The 21323-nt window shown below is 39.6% G+C and overlaps 1 protein-coding gene across 1 annotated transcript; it reads right to left on the bottom strand.

The window, feature by feature from the left end:
- Nucleotides 1-10922: 10922 nt before the first annotated feature.
- Neurod4 (neuronal differentiation 4) lies at nucleotides 10923-11921 on the bottom strand. The gene has a single exon (XM_008855079.1). The coding sequence runs from the start codon at nucleotides 11916-11918 to the stop codon at nucleotides 10923-10925; it is 996 nt and encodes a 331-aa protein (XP_008853301.1). The 5' UTR covers nucleotides 11919-11921.
- Nucleotides 11922-21323: the final 9402 nt, after the last annotated feature.

Genomic DNA, 21323 nt, shown 5'->3' with positions numbered 1-21323 from the left:
AATGAAAAGCTGGTACATATATAAAATACTATAAATAATATAAATATTATTCTGCTCTAAGGAAAAATGGAACACAAAATTTACAGGAAAATTGATTGACTTAGAATGTATAGTATTCAGCAAAGTCAACCTTAGAGGGTAAAAAACCACATGTTCTCCCTTATATCTAGGCCCTTGCCTGTAATGTATACATGTGCATATGAAAACAAATGCTTGTGTGGGTATACTATAATATTTAGAAAGAATAAGAAAGGGTGATTTTTAAAAGGTGTAATAATAAGTTCCTCTAGTCCTTTGAATCCAATCTCAAGATATAATACATTTTAATGCAATACTGTCCTGTTAGGAAGAAAATAAACATCTGTCCACAGATCTACTAAGCTAAGAGACACGTCGTATGGTGGTAGAAGCATCTGGCTTTATGGGTAAGAAAACTGAAGCTCGGTGAGTTCATAGGAACTGCAGAGTTATCTAACCCCTGCCCAGGGAGATCTACGACATGCGGGCAGACGTGGGGCACAGGTTCGCATTCTAAAGCTTGTCTTCACATTTCTTCATAGCTCTCTACAATATACTGAGCCCACCTCAACAGCTTATTTTCAATACTGTTTTCTTCTAGACTTTGACAAAAATATAAGAGAAAATTTGTAATAGCTTTCTGGTATGATCTAGCCTAAGATGATCTAGGAAAAGTATTCTTACTTCACAAATATATAGAGTCAATATCAACAACTTAATTGTTCTATTAAACAATTTTCTCTTCCTTTTTTCAAATTTTTAGCTTAAAACAATTGTCTTCAGTTCCCATTTAGTAAGTCACCCATTCCTAATAGACACACTCGACACCTTCCTGTCCTGTGTCTTATGACAGCCGAGATGGGGACCCTTTGATATGATCATCTGTCTCCTTGCACCTGCCCCTAGCCTTGATTACAATTTCTTTTACTTTATTTAGTGTTTGTTGTCATTCATTTTAGCAAATTCAGTGAAGCAACTTAGGCTTTGCAAGACCAATTAGCTTAATCAAGGTTATTCTACGTGTAAGTCAACCAAAATTGTCACAATAATACATCGGCCTCACCTCATCCCAGGAAATTCGTTTCACTTAACCACAGATAAAGTAGGAATGTGCTCAAACACATAAACAAAATAACATTAGGGTCATATAATCTGTCTTAACTGCGAGCTAATTGACATGAAAATAAGAAAAGGTCTCGAGTCTCTGCTGTCAAACAATACGTATAATATTTCATCTACTGCCTCACATTGTTCCTAATACTAAACAATATGATAATTATAATTTAGAGTTTGTCAGACTATTTATATTGTCAATCAAAGCATATTTACATACTGGTTTCTGTATTCCCAGCACTTAGCTAACTTCTTAGCCCAGACAGAATTTTGAGTAACTGCTTGAAAAGTAGAATCAAAACCAAAACACATTTGTAAGGCAAAATTATTCTTTTTTTCACCTTTAAATATGAGACTTTATTCTTAAAGCAAATGGTCATAGGTTATCCACCTTGATTAGAATGAAATCATTAGTTTTGACTCCAAAGCAATTTAACCCCCCCCCTAATTTTTTTATGCGTTCTTGTACAGCTAAAAGTTAGCCACCATTTATTTGGAAAGAATTCATGCCCTCTGAAGGTTTAGAAGGATAATGTCATGGCAGGAGAGTGGCATTTGGAGGAGGACTCTGAGCATAGCAGAAAATGGTCCCTAGTCAAGAAGCTGAAGAGGCAGGAGCTGCTCCTCGCTCCAGGGGCTTGTGGATGCAAACCTTGTTTCTCTGCCCTCGAGGGACAGTTTCCTCTTCCACAGCTCCACAAACTCACTTTACATTAATTAGCTAATGACTCAAGTGTTTTAATGAAGAAAATTCAAGTAAGTAATCAGTACCATTAATGCCCATTCTCTCTTTTTTGGTTGAACAAGAATAACTTAATTTGCATACAATAGGCAGAGTTATTTTCTCATTATATTTGACTCATTTTTCCCTGACAAGTCCCTTGGAATATTTCTTAAATATTTCCAATTATTACAAAGTTTAAAAAATGCTTTCTGACATGTGCGGTGGTGCATGCTTTTAATCCCAACACTTCAGAGACAAAGGCAGGAAGATGTCTGGGAGAGCAAAGCCAACCTGCTACATGTCAAGTTCCAGGCCAGCTGGGGCCACAGGGAGACCCTGTATTTAGAGAGAGAGAGAGAGAGAGAGAGAGAGAATATGTTCTCCAAGGTATTTTATACCTTACATCTAGGACTTCACTTATCAATTTAGGTTCCAGTCTTTAATTTTTGGTATTTTCTTTAAAAATTATTTTTATTTATTTTGAATCAGGGTCTCATGTTTCCTAGACTGGTCTTAAACTCACTATGTAGCCAAAGATTGCCTTGAACTCCAGATTCTCCCACTTCCGCTGCCTGAATGCTGAGATTACAGGTGTACCTTACCATGCCCAGTTCATGCAGTGCCAGGGATCAAAGTTACGTTCCCAGCCCTTATTTACTTTTTCAAAACTCATCAAGTGATTGAAGAGTCATCATTACATAACAAGGTCATATAAGTTCAAATTCTAATACAAAATAGGTCAAACATGTTTAGTTGATTCTATGCCATAAATACTTTTCTCCAAAGTTTATGAGTTAAAAAGTTCATCTTTAAATTCATATGACAATAACAGCTCAAGATGGATCCTTCAAAAGCTATTTAGGATTAGATGAGCTATTGGTGGTAGATCAGTGACTTCAAAAGAGAAGAGTGGATTTGAGCTTGCAAGCTCACTGGCTCAGTCCAGTCATGTGATGCCCATCACAAAAACATCTGAACCAGATGAAGTTCTGGGTTCTTGAACCTGACCTCCAAAGTCATGAGCCGGAGTCTTTTATTTTTTATAATTTATGCACCATGTGATACTGTGGTAGCCATAGAAGAATCAAATAATAAATTTGATTGAATCAGTGCTGGAAATCCTGACATGACATTTTGTTTTTATAATGTTTGTGCAGCTCAATTATGGCAATGTTTTGAAAAATACCATTTTATAAGAGTTGGCAAGCTTTTCCTGTAAAGAATAAATTTTTTTAGACTTTGTGAGTCATAAGCAACCATTCCACCATTCCATTTAGCACAATAATAGCCAGAAAGACTATATAAACAAACAAACAAAAGTGGCTGTTTTCCTAGAAAATTTGTGTTTTTTTTAAATAAATTATTTATTGAGAATTTCATACATGCATATAAGGTGTTTTGATCAAATCCATGCCCACTCCCTCCCCTCCAACTCCTCCCATATTTCCACATCACTTTTTTTCTGATAACTTCATGTACTCCTTCTTCTTCTTTGACTGATTTATTTATTTTTTATGAGGTTTTTGGCTACTCTAACATTCCCTCCTCTGAATAGGTAATCCTAAAACCTTTTAAGGATTAGATACAAGCTCCCAAATACTTTCGACATTTTTGGCCTTTGGAACAGACTATGTCACTAAGAGGCCTGAGGACATTTTGACTTTTCTTTGGGGTCTTTTTACCCTAACTGCCTAGCCAATTCCTACCTCCTATTCTTATCACACCATCCTCTGAAGGGGTTACCCAAATTGCCAGTAGGGAATTGGGATGCAGACTGCTCTGGTTTCTTCCATGCTGAACAGGGACACAAGGTAAGGCAATTTGAGTACCCTTCAGTGGGTCTATCTAAGAGTCCCAAATTACATAACTTATCTCTAAGGGAAAAAGAAAGCCCTTGAATCATGAATAGTAGCTGTGAAAGAGAAGTAAAGGCAAGAGTACTTAGCATTACAAGTTCTAAACAGGGAACTATAAAATAGAGCAGGGTAATTTTCAAATGTTCATATGAGAGTCCACTGGAATTTCTTGACAAGGGCTTCCAAAAGCATCCCTCTATTGGGTTCCTCTTCATTTTTCTTTTGTCTTCCAAGGCTGGACTCTAGAGTGATGGATTCAGGATTTGCTTTCAGGTATTTTGATAGCTGTTGGAATGGTTAGAATCGGTGTCAGTTCCCTTTCAAGCTCTTCTAGATAGGGGAGGAAACTAACTTATCCATCATTTTAGAACAATAGCTGGTTGTCTCCCTTAGCTACAGGTGGGCACTACAGTATTGGAGACCAAGATTTGAAGGCTTACATCTGAGCAGCACTTTCTGGTTAGGAACAAAATCATCAATGAGAAATAATGTCTAAATAACTTTTTATATAGGCTTAAGCCTAATGTCTGGAAAGGGTAAGCCCTTGAACTCTTAAAGAAATATACTCATTACTTTACTCTTTGGTTATACTTTCCTTTTAGGTGTTTAAGACTATCCAGTTGGCCCAAATAAATCAGTTTATTTTTACACTTAAGGTCATTTGAGGATCTGTTCCTCAGGAGTCATATGGGCTTGGGAGGAGCTCCTGGCTCCTTTCTTTTACCAGTTCCATCTATGTGAAGATAAGTCAAAGGTCCTACTCAACCATGTCTGGCTTCACTTGGAAAGATGAATGAGTTGTTTCCTTTGAGTTGACCCTCCTCTTTGTAGGCTGGTCACTGGCTCAAGTCCATCTCGTGGGGTCTCCATGTCTTCTCTGTACAAGAGGACAGGTGATTCACCACAGTTACAGAACATTTTGAAAGCTGTTCTATATCTCCTGGAACTTAGTCAACCTTGGAGGGCAAGGGGCAAAAACTGTCCTTTAAGTCCCTCTGACCATATTAGTGTAGGCCTCTAACAGCTGTTAAACATCCAATAAGGTTAGTTCCACCAGTCTAGTGCTTTTAATTATCATGTGCTATGTAGATAAGACTTAGCTAAAAAACCAAATATTCTCAGATAAACCTTGACTAGATATATATTTTGTTCCTTAAACTAGTTGACTAAACTATGACCATAGAAATTTTAAGATTATTGTATACTATTTTTTGCACATCTTTGCGGGCAGCCACAAGGTTTCTTTCAGTTTTATGTCAGTTTCTAGAAAACAATAAACTTTAAATTTTCTATATCATAAGTTCAGAACTTTGCCTTTGGGAATTTCTGTTTAAGATGATATGAAGAGTTGGAAATAGTGCATACCAGTATGCACAGTACTGGTCAAAAACCTGAGTTTTAATCTTGGTTCTAGTTGACAATGTACTGTATAAAAAAGCCTTGCCCCCAGTTACGTCATCTATGTTCATCCTACTCCCAGAAACAGCAGTAACAGGAATGATACAGAAGTGTTTCCCTCTTACCAGAGCCTGACTGAAATACTTTTCTGGCATTATAATAATTTTAATCATCATATCAGCTCCATGGCAAAGCCCAGACAAAGATATTAATACCTTGTCTGGGATTACCTAGCCAGTTAACTTCAGATCTAAGTCTTTTCTGATTCAACCACTTAACTAAAGAACTCTATGGACTCGCTAAGCTTGTGGAAGTCACCATCTGGACTCCCTCAGACATGCATTAGAGAAAAATTAACATTAACATATTGAAAAAATAAATGGTGACAATTACCTCTTGTTAAATATGTGCTAGATGCTTTGGATATAGTATCTCAATTAATTCACCATAATAATCCCATGAAGATAATACAACTAACATTTTTATTATCACTCCTGTAAATTTGAGGGGCAAGATGCTACATAGGTTAAACAATTGAGCAAAATTATTCAATCAGTAAATTGTAAAGACGTTATTATTTAACTATAAACCTTAGGATATATGCTGGATAGCTTTAGTGTCAACTTGACACACCTGGGTAGAGGGAACCTCAATTGGGGAATTTCCTCCATTGAACTGGCATGTGAACACATCTATGGGGTATTTTCTTGATTGTTGAGTGATGTGGGAGGGCCCAGACCACTGTGGGTGGTGCCACCCCTGGGAAGGTGGGCCTGTGTTGCATAAGAAAGCAGGCTGAGCATGGGCCAGGGGAGCAAGCCTGTAAGCAGCGTTCCTCCATGGCCTGTGCTCCAACTCCTGCCTCCAGGTTCCTGCCCTGAGTTCCTACCTTGGGCTCCCTGATGAACCTGGGAGATGTAAGCTGAATAAACCCTTTCCTCCCCAAGTTGGTATTGGTCAGAGTATTTTGTCACAGCGATGGAGAAACAAACTAGAACATGATGTAATCACTACATTGAGCTGTCCCCCAGAGTCATATAGATTGAATAACTAAACTTAAAAATGAGATGCTTCTATGATGGTAAATTTTATTATTTTCATATCTATATTATAGTAAAACATATTTCTTACGTGAAAAGATATGTGAAATCAAAGTAGGAAATGGATGCAAGCTCTATGAACAGTGCACACTTCCAAGCAACATCAGATTAATGTAGGGTCTTCCGTGCACCTACATCGTCTGCATAGGCCAAATCTAGTAACGCTTTTGGCTTTTGTCAAAGAAGAAACTCTTCTCTCTTCTTTGCAGAGTGTGGTGATGGGTCAGATTGGAATGTAGTAGGGTCAAAGGCAAGTTATGACGTCTCAAGCAGCAACCCCACTTTCATTTACTCCAGCCCTATGAAACAGGCCCTGAAGAACTCTAGAGACCTTTTAAATGAATCAACAAGCCCTGAAGAACTCCAGGGACCCTTTAAATGAATCACCTCATTAAAATTCCAGCTCCACCATCAGCAAGCAGTGAAAGCTTGAGAAGATTACTTTGCCTTAGTTTCCTAATCTGTAAAATGGAAATAATACTACCAACTGTGTTATAGGAATCATCAGAATTGAAAGAATAAATAGGTGAAAACCACTTAGGAATCTGACTTACAAGGTAAATAGCCAATATCTAAGAGCTGCAATTTTAAGTATCCATCAGACTGTCTGTTGTGTCTTTAAAGCTTACTTCACAAAGTAAAGATTCTCCAGGTAACTGTCACATGGAATGTATACGAAATCGTTTATTGTTGCACAAGATGGGGAAAATCTAAATTCTGACTTTAGTTTCATGAATTATACTATTTTAATGTTTAATGCCAGCTAATTTCATCAATGTGGTAAGAATTATTGATGTGAAAATGTTCTAAGAGATGTTTTTAAATATTAAAGCAATATGCAAAACTATTTCATTACACTATCATGAGTGGAACAGGGAGGGAATAATAATCCTAATATTTGAGACAGCCCCTTATGTAGGTATAAAAGATCTCTTTTAATTATTAAACTAATTGGTTGTCTGTTGTTCATTTGTTTTTGGGTTTTGGTGTTTTGTTTTTTGTTATTTTCCTGGCTTGCTTCTCCTGGTTTGCTTGGTTACCTTTCTTTTATTCTTCTTTTTTTCCTCCCTTTTATTGAATTTTTGTGTATTTCATACAGAACAACTCAAACAATCTTAATCATCTTTATACCTCCATCCCCATTGGCACCCTCCCATACCCGCCCCCACTGGAGCCCATATACTCTGTTATCCCTGTTAAGGGCTACTGTGTTGTCAGTGCCCCCAGCTGTTCTCCAGTGCAAGTCTGTCCACTGAATCTAGTCAGCTTATCTAGAGTCCCTTGTTTCAGGAAGATCAACTCTTCTTCATCTAGCCACAATCAGTTGCCAACATTCCTTCAGATAAGATTGAGGTCTGCTGTTCTATGCTGGGTTATTATCTGCCTGAGTTTGCATGGGACTTGTGTATGCTGACACCATTGCCATAGAATCATTTGAGACAGGGTCTCTTTGTAGTCCCAGCCAGCCTGGAACTCTCTATGTAGACCAGGCTGGCCTTGAACTCACGGAGCCTCCCTAGTGCTGGAATCAAAGCTTTGTACCACCATGCCCAGTTTAATTGTGAGGTTTTTTTGTTTTTTTTTTTTTTAATGGTTTTTGTCTTGAGACCAGGAGCATCAGATGCAAGGGACAGATGGGAAGATAGCTTTCTTTCTATACTATTTGTTTCTTTAAAATACATATTTTATTTGTTTATTTTTATGTGTATGAGTGTTTTGCTTGCATGTATGTGAGTGCACCATGTGCATGCCTGGTGCTAGAGGAGGCCAGAAGAGGGTATTGGATCCCCTGGAACTAGAGTTAAGGATGGGTGTTAGCTGCTATATGGGGTCTAGGAACTGAACCCAGGTCCTCTGGCAGTGCAGTAAGCATTCTTAGCTGCTGAACCATCTCTCCAGCCCCTTGTTTTGTTTTTCAAATATTTAAACTCAAGCCCTTCCCTTAGTTGAACAACAAATTAATTTATAATTATCGTCATTATTAGACCCTTGAATTTAGCATTTATCCATGTAAGAAGGATCCTTGGAAAATATTACTAAGAGAAAAAAACAGAACAAAACAAAACAAAGGATATTAAAGGGCAATTTCTAGAAATCATACCTCATAACTTTTTTCAAATTTGGTAGGCTGAGTCAACTGCAGATAATAGCCCATCTTTCCATGGCCCACCTCTCTGTAGGCTAACGAATCCCTAATGATTTACCGTATAAAAGACAGAGACTTTTAGATACATAATTTTGACCTTTCAAATCTTCTGGTGAGATTGAGAGAAAGAACGTGAGGGCCTTCTGTACTGGTTGTTCACTAAACATAAGCCAGGAAAAGAAACAGGGAAGTATACGAAATCTTTGAAGACTACCACCAGCAACAAAAAGTACAACAGGCAAATAGGACTCACAGCTTTATTTCTGCTAGAAAAAAAGGAGAGAAAAACCACCATTTTATAAGCAAAATATTTTTCAAACAATTGCTTTGATTTGCCTAGAAAAGTGCCCCAGAAAAATAAACTTAATTTTGAGAACATGTTCTTCCCAAGTGAGCTACAGGACTACATTTATATTCAATTATAAAATCCCTCTGCATGATTCTGCAGAGGCTTGGTTCATGTGTACTATACTCTCCAAAGGCATAAGCAATAAAATAACTCATCTAAAAACATTATGTTGCATAGCCATTCAAGTTATTGCTGCTTTTTAAAAGATCATTACAAGCCATCAAGAACTAACTTCCTCTTTTTCCCTTACTCCAAAATCATAAGCTACTTTCAAAATGAAGCTTTAAGAAGGAGTTGCAAGTGTATCTACAGACCCCAAAGAATGTATGTAAAATGGGGAAAATAAATTAAATAAATAATATCTAATAAATAACTCAGAATTTATTATCTACAAACATAAATGCTAGGTAAATACCAACACATACTCAGAAAATACAGAGGACGACTATAAATAATTTTCCTTGCCTACCACTAGAGCAATCAAGATGAGCTGAAAACCACTTCTATGGCTCATGGAGTGTAAGGTCTCTTTACAAAACTTTTCAATTCATTTATAAACCATGAGTGCAGAGTGCACAGAATTAGTGCTGTGAGAACAATGGTAACAAAATAAGTTATAGTACAAGGGATATAGGAGCTTTAAAGAGATAAAAGTTAACTTACACCTTGACAGATTTCAGGGGGTGAGCCAGCCTTAGAAGTTGTTATACCCATCTTTCATTAAATGTATTTTTGTGTATTTAATTTGACCTCCTATCAAATAAGTTATTTATGCTCTTGGGTTAAACCTAAATAATTGTTCTGGCAGGTGGAGCAGGATAGTAAAATTTCTCAGATCTCATTTCTCTGGTAACAGAGAAACTGAAAGTCAGTGTTGATATAAGGGAAACAGAAGTCACACCCATGGAAGTAAACACTCCTCAGACTGAGCAAAATCTGCGATGGAGATACAGGCTGGTAAAAGCACTCATCGACCTCAGATTTTGCTTCTTAATCTCTTAAGTGTTTTCGTGTGAAATGCTTTTTATACTGTATAGTAACATTATATCTTGGGCTTGAGGAAGAGGTAATAACCAGAGGGGAAGGGAAGGAAAGAGTTCCATGTACATTGTAAAAATTCAAGCTTAGTCAATAAGTTGATCAGTGCTTGTGGTTCTGAAAAATATCCTACTGGCATGGACAGAGGTCACTGGATTTTATCATTTTGCTTTAACCAATCAAATTCATCTTGCAAGAGAAAATCCAGGTTTCCTATGGGCAAGTGTAAGGCAGAGTCCAGGAACTATGGTAGTTGGTACGGTAATCAATAGCCATTTTATTGCTTTGTAATGTGAACATGGCTGTTTTCTGATTGTAACAGTAGCACCTGAACACTGACAGAATTTCCACAGCCCTTTAGTTACAAACTAGGAAATGAACTACGGCTTCTCTGTGTCCCACTGATCACAGAAGTCAGAGATTTCAATGACTTTCTCTCTTCTTAGTACATTTAGTACTAAGAAACTTGCTTTTGAAATACTATCAAGAATAAAACTGACAGGAGGCTTCTATTATTGTTCTCAAATCACTAAGAAAGATGTTTCACCTTTCCATAAATGAGAAATAGAGCTAATCGCTTAAACAGCATATTTTGCTATTCACAGTAATAGCCGAATTGGCATATTTGTCTCTAGATATTACTTTTAGATAGATACAGAAAAGCTTTTTCAAATTCAAATGAGCATGTTGTTCTGCGAGCTGACAGACACGCACCTTGTTTGCCCCAACAGCTCAATTTGATCCGTTCATTCAGGCCATTTCCTTTTATTGCTCCTCAGTTTTAAGAAATTTATGAGTGATCAAAGTTAGATATAGACTTAGAGCAGTTGTTCCATGTGTATCAGATAGCAACAAACACTGGAAATAGAAAGTTAATCAGCAGATTATTCCATGAGTTTTGACACCACTGCCACAGGGCCTAAGTTTTCTGTTCTTTTATCACATGGCTGCACACCACCGAATATTTCCTCCATGAAGATCCTATATTTACAGGAATTGAGAGACTGTGAGAAATTAATAAGAAGAAAGTGGGAGCAGCTGTGGGAGGCCCTAAATGAACTAGGACTATTCTGTTTGATGTATATCCAAAGGGTTTTATAAAATTCTCAAGTCTTCTGCTCAGCCATTACAAACAGGAAATGTCTGCACTTCATTCTCTGAAACACTAGATTTCTCTGCCCTAATCAGTGAAGATTGTATTGAGCTGAGTTCCAATACCATGGTGGGAGTAGGAATCATAGGTCACATCTACAGGAACGTCGTAGCGGGGGGTGCCAGTCTGGAAGGGTGTTGAATGCATGTGCCCCGAGCTTAGACTCACAGGCGTATAATGTGGTATGAAGGTATAGGGCTTTTCCAAGTCGGGAGAACCATCCTGCTTCAAGGAGAAGTTGCCACTGATGCTCAGGGGTGGCGTCAGTGGGCCCTCATAAGGGGGGGTGCTACAGTCAGGGGGATGGCTCCCAAAGGGAGAGTCTCCCATACTTTTGAATGGCTGAGGCTTGAGATGAAGAAGATGTGTTTCCATATGGCCATAAGGCGGGCTGGGGAGCCCTGGAGATTGGTAGTTGAAGTTGTGGGCAGAGACGGTAGAGTCACACATAGTAGATTTTTCCTCATGCTTCTCCAGGAGGCCAGACTGAGGCCCCAGTTGGAGGCATCCAGCCACAAGGTTGCTTGTGGGCTGAGAGAGCCCTTTACAGAGCATCTCCACAAAGCCCTTGCCTTCAAGTGTCTGGCCAGTCTCCAGCACCTCAGACAAGGCCCAAATATAGTTCCTTGCTAGTCTAAGAGTCTCTATCTTGGAAAGTTTTTGGGTTTTAGAATAACAGGGCATGACTCTCCTGAGGTTATCCAGGGCATCGTTCAGCCCATGCATCCGGGTTCGTTCTCGAGCGTTGGCCTTGACCCTGCGAGCCCTGAATCTCTCCAGGCGAGCTTTAGTCATCTTCTTTTTCTTGGGGCCTCTTTTCTTAGGTTTCTCTCCATCGTCTTCCTCCTCTTCTTCCTCCTCAATACTGTCATGCTCTTCAGTTAATGTTCCAAGCATCCCATAAGAACCTGGTCTCCTCTCCTGCTCCTTTATATCATTTTGAGAGCCCAGACCTTTGTCCATCCAGGATGGTGTGTTAACCAGTTCAACCAAGTCCTTGGACTTCACATAAAGTTTTGCCATTTCTAGAATCTAGAAAGAGGGAAAAGAAAATTTTAAGTTTCATAAACTTCCAATTTAAAACAAAGGTGTGACAGGCAGGCTGGCATATATCTGGAAACCCACCACTTGGGCAATGGAAACAGGAAGATCAGGAGTTCAAGGTCATCCTTGGTTACTCAGAGAGTTCAAGGCCAGCCTGAGCTATATGCGACCCTGTCAAAAAACAATTAAACTCTGTGTGCTTTGTATATAGGGCACAAACTCTTGTCTTTCCTTTTTATGGAGGGGTTGAGGCAGGGTCTCTCTGTAGCCCCAGCTGGCCTGAAACTTGCTATATAAACCAGTCTGGCCTCCATCACAGAGATCCGCCTGCCTCTGCCTCCTGAGTGGCGGGTCTCTCTTTTCATCTTAAATGATAAAGCTAAGGCTCAAAAAAGTGGTCCAGATAATCGTTACTTCTAGCATGTTATAGGAGAATCAAGCACAAGAGAAGAAAATTTATTTGATTTTTCATCATAGTGCATAGTGCACCACAGAGAGTTTTTCATTCTCAAAATCTTTATCTTTTGGTATTTTCACAGAAGTACGTGGCATATAAGTCTGAACACACATTCATTTCTCTTTCTTTCTCAAATTTATGACATAAAGGGAAGTAGGTGAGCATATAAATTGTCTAATTAGAAATTTTTCTAAAGTGAGATTGTGAAAAATAATTATAAATGCACAATATATATACAAAATTATTGTTCAAAATAAAATGTATGTTGAAATTTTAAGTAACCTGTTCTTTTTCTACCATAAAACAAATAAAAACTACAACAAGATCAGTCAGACAAGCCTCCATGTGTTCTACAAAGGACTGCTCAAGCTCTATTAGAGACATTTCAAAAGCATCTAACTTATCGAGTTCCAAGTTTCCCACTGGCACTGCCAACAGCTGGCTTCAAGCTTCCTGTACAAAACAGCCACACAACGCCTGGCCTGGCTAGCATACTCTGTGACCACAAAATGTTTCATCCACCACGGCTAGAAGAGCGTTGTTCCTTTATAAGCACCTTGCGTTCTCTCTAGCGTTGGTGGTGTTAGAAGTTCTACTGACATGGCATCTTGGAAGGAACACGCAAAGAGGAGTTGCCACTGACCATCTACCAAATTTTCACACGTGCTAAAGTGATGCATATGCATCTCACATGGTGAGAAAAGACCTAGCCAAGAGAAGCACAAGTCAGTGATCTGCCAAACCTATCCAAGATTGCTTTAGCGCAACTATCAAAAAATATTTTAACAATAAAAAATGTGGAACAAATGCTAAACAAAACAGAATATAGTGGCCGTGAGCATGACACTGGTTTGTTTTCTGTAACCACAAAACAGCCTGCTGACTTCAATTCACTTAGTGAACAGAAAATGTTAAATCAGAACTTTTTACACAACTTTTGCTGTTTGAAAATCAGAAGAGAGTAGTGATTTAGTAAAACATCTGCATTCAATATTGCAAGAGTTTAAATTGCTTTGAAATTTGGTGAGACATTTGTAGGTGTATAGTTTACCAAATAAAATGTCTGATAAGCTCCACTGGGGCATCCCAGTTTAGTCTCTGAAACATCAAACCCTCCACTACCTTTGATTGTGAGAAAGAGGAGAAATGTTTTTGATCCTTGAAGCTTGAGCCTCAAATCAGTGAATGCAGGGATTAGGACATGGCTTCTGAAAACATAAATATATGATTTGACTTGTTTCTGGTAATTGGAGCTTGTTTTCCTTGTAACCTCATTTACCTCCTATAAATAATTAATGTTGCTGCATTGCAAAAACAGCCTAGGTTTCATATTAATCAGTGAGGAAATCATGTCAGCTTGACTTACTCACTTAATAAGGCTTCCTGGGTAAGCAGCTTTATTGAAAACACACATTGGAACCTATTGGTCAACTGGCTGCCCAGGCCAAGTCAGAAAATCCCACTTTTAATATGGATGATGGAGCTTGTGTGCTGAGCTGCACTTCTAACTCGGGCAAATATCCAGAGGGAGGGTGAGGGACCTAATTAACTTTCTGTTAAAGTAACACAGATCTTCCAGAGGCAGGTGCACTCTGAGGCCCAAAAGGGTAGCGTGGGCTTGGGGACTCTCATGCTCTCTGTGTAATTATACTAACATTTGTGTCATTTTTTAAAGTTTTTTAAAGCTTTAAAGCACTTTTGCACCCATTAATTTGTATGGTCCTTAGATCAAACTTTGTAGGATGATAAGGATTGACCAGTTCATTTCATAGGCAGCAGGAGTGCGGGTCAAGACTTTTTAAATGATAGAAATGCAAAGACAGAGAACTGACAGGGCAGGACATAAAACCAGTTTGGATTCCAAATCCAGGGCTTTACATCTTTTCCCTCCCCCTTTTTCTTCCATCACAGCTAAAGAAGAAAGTCATCTTGACTTTGGTAGATGTAGATCAGTGAAACTAAGCCAACAGAAGTGTGCATTATCTGAAGGAAGCCAGTTGGTTTAGAGCGCTTCTGTGGTGGCTTTTAACTCTCACGTTCCGGGGTTCTCTCCTCTTCCACATGTTTTTCCTGTTGTTTTCTGCCATGTACTCTCCCCCTTCTCTTCTGCATCTTTCTCCTTTTCCTCCTCCTCTTCTTTTAGCTCCTTATCATCACTGGTCATAATTAAGTGAGGAGGAGAGGGAGGTGAAAAGAGAGTAGAGCCTCCTGGCCCACCCCGGATCTGAGTACCATGCTCACCTCAGTACTCGGTCTTCTTCGCCATCCCCGCTCTGTACCTCCCAACTCTTGCTTAAATCTATCAATACTCACTTCTACAAGGAACTGGAATTGGAAAAATAGGATTGATCACTCTTTGCCTTTAATACAATTGGCAGTTCAATGAGCTATTTAAAATTAGATTGTTGGTGGGTGTGAGGGGAAAGAACCTACTGGTTGGGCCAAAACAATGAAAAAGGCAACGAAGTTTCACCTTTGTTCTTCCATCAACCATGAGAACCAAGATGATCACAGTTCAGCATCCTCTGTTCTCAAAGGTACTGGTCCATTAGCACCAAGAGACTCCTGTGAGTATATTAATGTGTTTCCAAAGACATGGCAACTAGAGAAGACAAACAGAGCTCCCATCCCAATAGTTACGCTTCCTGATTACTGATTCTAAATGTATTTTATCAACTCTCTGTTTTTCCATTTCCTCTTTGGTAATATAAGAATATGACACATGTTAATATTAATTTAAGAAAAATAAGAATATGAGAAGGGATATAACAGCTTTAAATGTTGTGAAACATTATCCTTGCATTTGTTTATTTTTAAAATATTTTTATTATTTTTATGTTATGTGTATAAGTATATTGCCTGCATGTAAGTGCACCTGAGTCATGCAATGTTCAAGGAAGCCAGAAGAGGTTATTGAATCCCCTGGAACTGGAGTTACAGATGGTTGTTAGCTGACATGTGGGTGCTGGGAGTTGAGCCATCTCTCCAGCCCCAATCCTGGTATTTATTTTGCATGTGTTCTGGGGATTTTAAAAATCTAATCCATTCGTGCATGTGTTTGGCTCATTCAAAAAAATAAGTTTCCCCACAAATGAACAAACAAAATGGACTGCATTAATGGGTGTGTCTCATTACTGAAGGTCGCCTCACCTGACTGGTACAGAAGTTCGTCTGGTAACTGCCCAGCAGCCTGTCCTCAACTGGACTAGACATCATATGCTCCAGAGTCAGACTGAATGGGTCCAAATTTCACTTCTACTACTTTATAAATTTGTGACCATAGATCTTTAGTGGCCTCAATCTTCTCATCCTTAGAGTGGAAATGATAATGGATCCAAGTCACAGGATTGTTGTCAACATAATGAGTTAACATATTTAAAGTATTTGGAATTAAAGCCTGACATCATAAATTCCATTTGTGTGAGGTATTATCATTGCTAAACTTTATCATGAGTCTTCCTGGTCATTTGGACAACAGAAATTGTGGTCTATGCTTGACATCAACTTCCTGACAACCAAGTCACTGGCCTATTTCACCACCAATTGAAAAGTGTTGCAAAACATCTCTCACTCTGTGCTAATAAAGCTAAATATCAAAGATCCCACTGGACTGGACCAGTTGAATGAAGATGAGCTCTATCAGGTGCCTCCACATTCAGGAAGATTAGCTTCCTGACTTTCATTCTGCTTGGCATGCATGGAGGGAGAGCACAAACGTTAAAGAGGGGAGAACCTCCCTTAGAAGAAGACATACATCTTGGCATTCATTCTTGGGCACATAAACTTTCATGATCTGGAAGCTTCTGGTGGAGTACAGACGCTGCTGCCATTTGGACCTTTTAACATTTGGTTCCCAATGTGAACAGTATGACTTCCCCCCAAAATCCATTGATAGGGCCCTAGGGAAAATATGAAGTATCTCTCAAATAGGAGTAAAAGCCAAAGATAAAAATGTACTTTCTCTTTTCCACTTAAATACTTTTAAGACAGCAAAAGATTGTCAGGGAAAATGGAAAAACTCAGTTCCAACATTGAGTGTTGAAATTATATGAAAGTTCGATAGTCTCTCTTCAGAGTAGGGATCCAGCCTTCAGCCTGTCAATAAGAATTTCAGACATACTCAGTGAGGCCTGAGATCAAGACTGCTGCCAAGGCTCGCTTATGGAATGAGTGTAGAAAATTGTACTAATGTTTTACAGATGCTATAGTACTATCTCACAAAATAGCATGATAAATCATGTTAGGAATTTCTCAATTTATAGAAAAGAAGTTAGCTTTCAAACTATTCAGGAAACAGATGACAATCTGATCAAAATAGACCAATGAATAGTGGTTTCAAGGACAGAATGTTCCCTGCCCCCAACATACGCAAACACACTCAGATTTTTAAAGCCCATTTTAGACTTTGGTCTTGATATTTGGATTTCCTCATACACCTGTACAATGGAACAGGAATTTCCTCTTTCTTTAGGTTCATTTAACTTATTTTCCCTAATAAACAATATCACTCTCTTTTTTTTTCTTCATTTTAAACCTGTTTTTGCAAAGTGTTTGCCCAGAGGCGACAGTTGTGACTACATAGTATCTTGGCTAAGAAGACTGACACCACTGTGTATTTCTACTGTGTGGCGCTCTCATGAAATTCTTCCTATTACTAATTTTAATTTATTTAAGAGAAGTTTCAACTTAGTGAGTAGCATTTTCCCATCTGTTTGTTATGGCTGGACAGTGTCCCCTTAAAAGTTGTGGGTACTTGATCACCTCCTGATTCTGTGACTCTAAGTACAGGAGCTCCCTGGACTTAGGTGATCCAGACAGGTTTCTGGGGAATCTAAGAAGCTCATAGACTGAACGCTTTGCTCAGAGTTGCAAAGCCTGCGATTTCAAAAAGAAACAAACAAAGCAAAAAGAAAAACAGAAGAGAAAACAGACCGAGGTGTTCACAAGCGGCATTGCTCAGAAATAGTAAGTAGGCTGTTCTGGGCTCTTCATAGCAAAGCTTTTATAGTCTAATATTTCACCTTGATTATATGCACACACACACACACACACACACACGAGCGAGGTCATGTCATATTTCAGTACTGTCACCTCAGACTGTCATAGTGAGCTTAAGTTAATTATTCAAGTTTCCTTCCATGCTCTGCACTATGTCAAAAAGTAGAGTAGAGGTCATTTTATATTTGTTTATATTTTCTGAATATATTTTTGGTGGGAAAATGATTAGTGTAGGGAAGAAGAGGAAACGTATACTTGGGCAAACCTTTCTTCTCATTTCCAATCTCAAAGAGTTGGGGAAAAACAAGTTTCCCATCCCATTCCAACCATCCAAGAACTTTATAGCAAAAACAAATGTGGCAAGTGGTGAGAATCTATGTCCACGGCCCCCCAAGACTGCTCACTCTTCTTTCTCTCCCTGCGCTCTGCTTAGACCTCAGGGCTCTGAGCAGAGAGACCTGTGTCAAACCTTTCAACCTGCTTGCTGGGCCACTTCAGAAAAAGTTAAACTTTTTATTTTTTCAGTATTAGTAAAATGGAAGTGTGGTTCTCACGATGACGGCGGAGTAATAGGCAGTCTCTTCTTTCCTAGGTCTGTGGGAACTTCCAACAGAAACTTTAGAACTCCCCACCCCACCCTACCAATCCACTGGCTCACCTGGGTGAGTGGCAGTTCCTGGGGTAAACTCTAGTCTGTGTCCTGGAGGACAGTCAGGGCAGCTGAGTCCCCTGGGCCATGCAGATTGTGGGACACGGGAGCTTTCATCTATCCACGTTAAGCCGGCAGCTCCCTAGAGACTGCTTCTGGTGGGGGTCCTGGGCTATGCCTTATTCTGCTCCCTCCTGGAGTTCTGATGCACTTCCAGGATGCCTTCCTCCTCTTGCCTCCAAGACATCTGTTTTCCCCCGTCGCTTCAGTACCTCTTCTCCCTGGTTAGCTCCCGAAGTGGCTCTTTCAGGACCACAGCCTCTGGGCAGCTCCTGTGTTCTGGCTGGAGCCTCTGACTTGCTGCAGTTTTGTTGGCTCTGGCAGCTGACCAGGGAGGGGTGATGTTGCCCACGATCTAGCTCCTCCCCTTCCCAGTTGGAAGACACACCTCCTTCACGGGGCTCCTGAGACTAGGTCCAGCTTTGCCAGTGCTCGTGTGTTTGCTTTTGTTTGTTTAAATAAGGATGGGGTGGTGGGAGAAGCATTGCTGAAATTGAGGAGCAAAGAATAATGCTATGTTTAGAAAGGCAACAGAGGGTCATGGAGCTGGCTGAACAGAATCCGGTCAGAAAGTGGGAGTACAATGAAGATGCTGACCGTGCCCCAAAAGAGCCAAATAGTAAGAAATATGCACCTCAAGGGCACAGCGTCAGCGATGGCTACCTTACACCTGCAGGTTGCCGTCTTCTTCCTTTCCCTCAGAGGGTTGACTTTGTTGTTCTTGTTGTTTTGGACGTGGGTTGTTTTGTTGTTATTGCTGGTTTGTTCTTTGGTTTGGTTTGGTGGTACTGGAGTTTGAACCTAAGGGGTTGCACACACTAGGTAAACACTCCCCAGCCCTCTCCTCAAAGACTAAAGTAAAAGGAGGAAGTATCTGTCTCCTCGACTTTCCAACACTGCAAACTATTTACAGTCCTTGTTTGAACCTGAGAGTGTGTGTGAAACCATAGCTGTATTTGTAGCTTTCTTCCCTCAGGGTCCTACTCATCTGAAGTACATAAAAACGAAAGCCCTTCCTTCCCTTTGAGGACAGTTGTTTCCTTGGAATGCACACTAGAGCCCGCTATTGTTTTTCAAACATATCTCATTAAGCATGCAAATGTTAAAAATCCACTTGAGTGGCAAGAATGAATTATCATGCAATTCCTAAAATACCTTTGACATTATGCAGTGGGATTAAACTGCCCTGGAAGAAAAAGAATCATTTAAAGTGAATGTGTGCATGTGCATACTACCTTTGTAAAAACTTGGTCAAAGACAAATAAATAATTCTGAGCTCATTTTAAGAGTTCAAAGATTTTGTTATCATGTAGTGATTCCAAAAGAAGAAATAAAAAAGCGTTCAGACTAAGTGAATCAGCCTCATTCTGGGTATCACTTTTCAGAACCGTCAAAGTTTTTCCCTCAGCAGAACGATAGAATGCTGAATTTCTTTTTGAAATTACCCAAGGCGTCAGAGAATCATTTTTCTACCAATATAACTGGTTCACATGTCTAGTTGAAATGAAGGACAATGTATATATTGTACATATTCTTACAGGGGTACAAAAGGCTAAAATAAAAGATCCAGGTTTTGTTGGTTTGTTTGATGCTTGGGATAGAACCCAAAGCTCTGTGTTTGCTCTCCAGCCCCAATAGATAGTTTTACTGCCAAATTAATTAAGAAATAACTTAGGCTTGAAATATCTAACTTTTAAAATTCTACTATAGCTATAACATGACTCTTGGACTTCAAAGAAAACCAGAGGACAAAAAAATTAACATTCTTTTTCAGGTATTATAAGGGAGTAACCATTTTTAGAAAATCTTTAAATTCTTATTAATCTTTTTTATGTTATTATCCAGGAAATATCTGCTCAACAAAATAAACACCGTTTTCAGAAAACTGATCAATGCATAATAAACATGGTAGATTTCTAAAAAAGTAGATCAGAATTTATTCCTAAACCAGAGGAAAGTCATGTACAGGATAATTTCTCCCTAGGCTACAACTGCTGAACAGTTCTTGGTTGAATATTTATTGAATGGGTCAATCTCTTGATTTGTGTCTTTAAGTCACATCCTCAATATTTAAAAGTTGGTGGTGGTGGTGGTAGTGCTGTTCTGCCCCGTGAAACTTGCAGGAGGAGGGGAGGAATAGCAGATTAGCAGAAAGGTGAACATATTGAGACAAAGATGAGGGAGGAGACAGAACATTGTGCAAGGACCCCTTGCTTTCTCTGACAGATGTAAGGAACTGAACATAATAGGATTAGCCCACGAAATACATTCAATTGTGTGTGTGCACGTGTGTGTGCATGTGCATACTTGTGCAGTGTTGGAGGGAGTTCAGGACACTGAATTTTCTTTAAGAGCTGCTTTTTGCAGAGAGGTGGGTGGAATCTATTTTATCAAAACTCATTGACAGTTGTGCTGTTGGCCGTTGAACTCTAAGAGGGCAGGAAGGGGCATGAGGGGTGTGTGAGTTCAGCAAAGGAAAAGGGGTGGTGACTGCCCCAGGAAAAGAGAATGAAGGACATTTGCATTCATTTTGCCTCCCCACACAGTTCCTGGGCCAGAGGGCCGATCACAGGCCTTTCCTCCTTCTCTACAGCTTTTTGTAAAGCTCTGAGCTAACCTGTTAGAGCCATCTGCTGAGTGTGGAAAAGGACACCAGCACTCAGTTTCTGGCTCACAGGCCTGACGTAGGAACCATTGAAGCAGAGAGAAGGGAGGCAACAGGCAGATTTATGGGCAGCAATCTGTTACACCCCACCCCACCCCCAGGCCTCTCTGCCAGGAGACAGCCTGATAATCCATCAACCCCACTAATGAATTAATTAGTATTCCCAGTAATCCTGACCCCCAAAGGAGACCTGCCTGCGGGCCTCTAAGGGGAGTAGAAACTGCTTTGACCAGACACTGAAGACCTGGGACCAATGTCTGACATTAGACCCTAAGGCACCGAGCTGTGTGAGCCACAGATCCCATTGGTAACTATCCCCAGATGTCTCCCCTTCTCACCTTCCCTTGGGAGACCACTTGTCTTTTCCGAATTAAAACCAGTTCTGCCAAACAAATGGGGTCCAGAAGCATAAATCAGGAAGTATAGAAAGTGGGAAGTTGAGCTTCCGTGAAAGAAATTATTGGGCTGCTCATATTCACAGTAAAACGTAAGCAGGTCCTAAATCTGCACCCCAGGGATTAGACACTGGGATCTGGGACAGCCATTGGGTGGGGC

The sequence above is a fragment of the Nannospalax galili genome, unplaced genomic scaffold, assembly GCF_000622305.1.
Source record: "Nannospalax galili isolate Female #2095 unplaced genomic scaffold, S.galili_v1.0 scaffold3748, whole genome shotgun sequence".
Lineage (NCBI taxonomy): Eukaryota > Metazoa > Chordata > Mammalia > Rodentia > Spalacidae > Nannospalax > Nannospalax galili.
The sequence above is the reverse complement of the archived record's forward strand: the minus strand, read 5'-3'. Positions and strand labels throughout refer to the sequence as shown.

Bases quoted from the DNA above. Each gene is read 5' to 3' on its own strand.
- Neurod4 (XM_008855079.1), bottom strand. From the start codon at position 11,918: ATGGCAAAACTTTATGTGAAGTCCAAGGACTTGGTTGAACTGGTTAAC.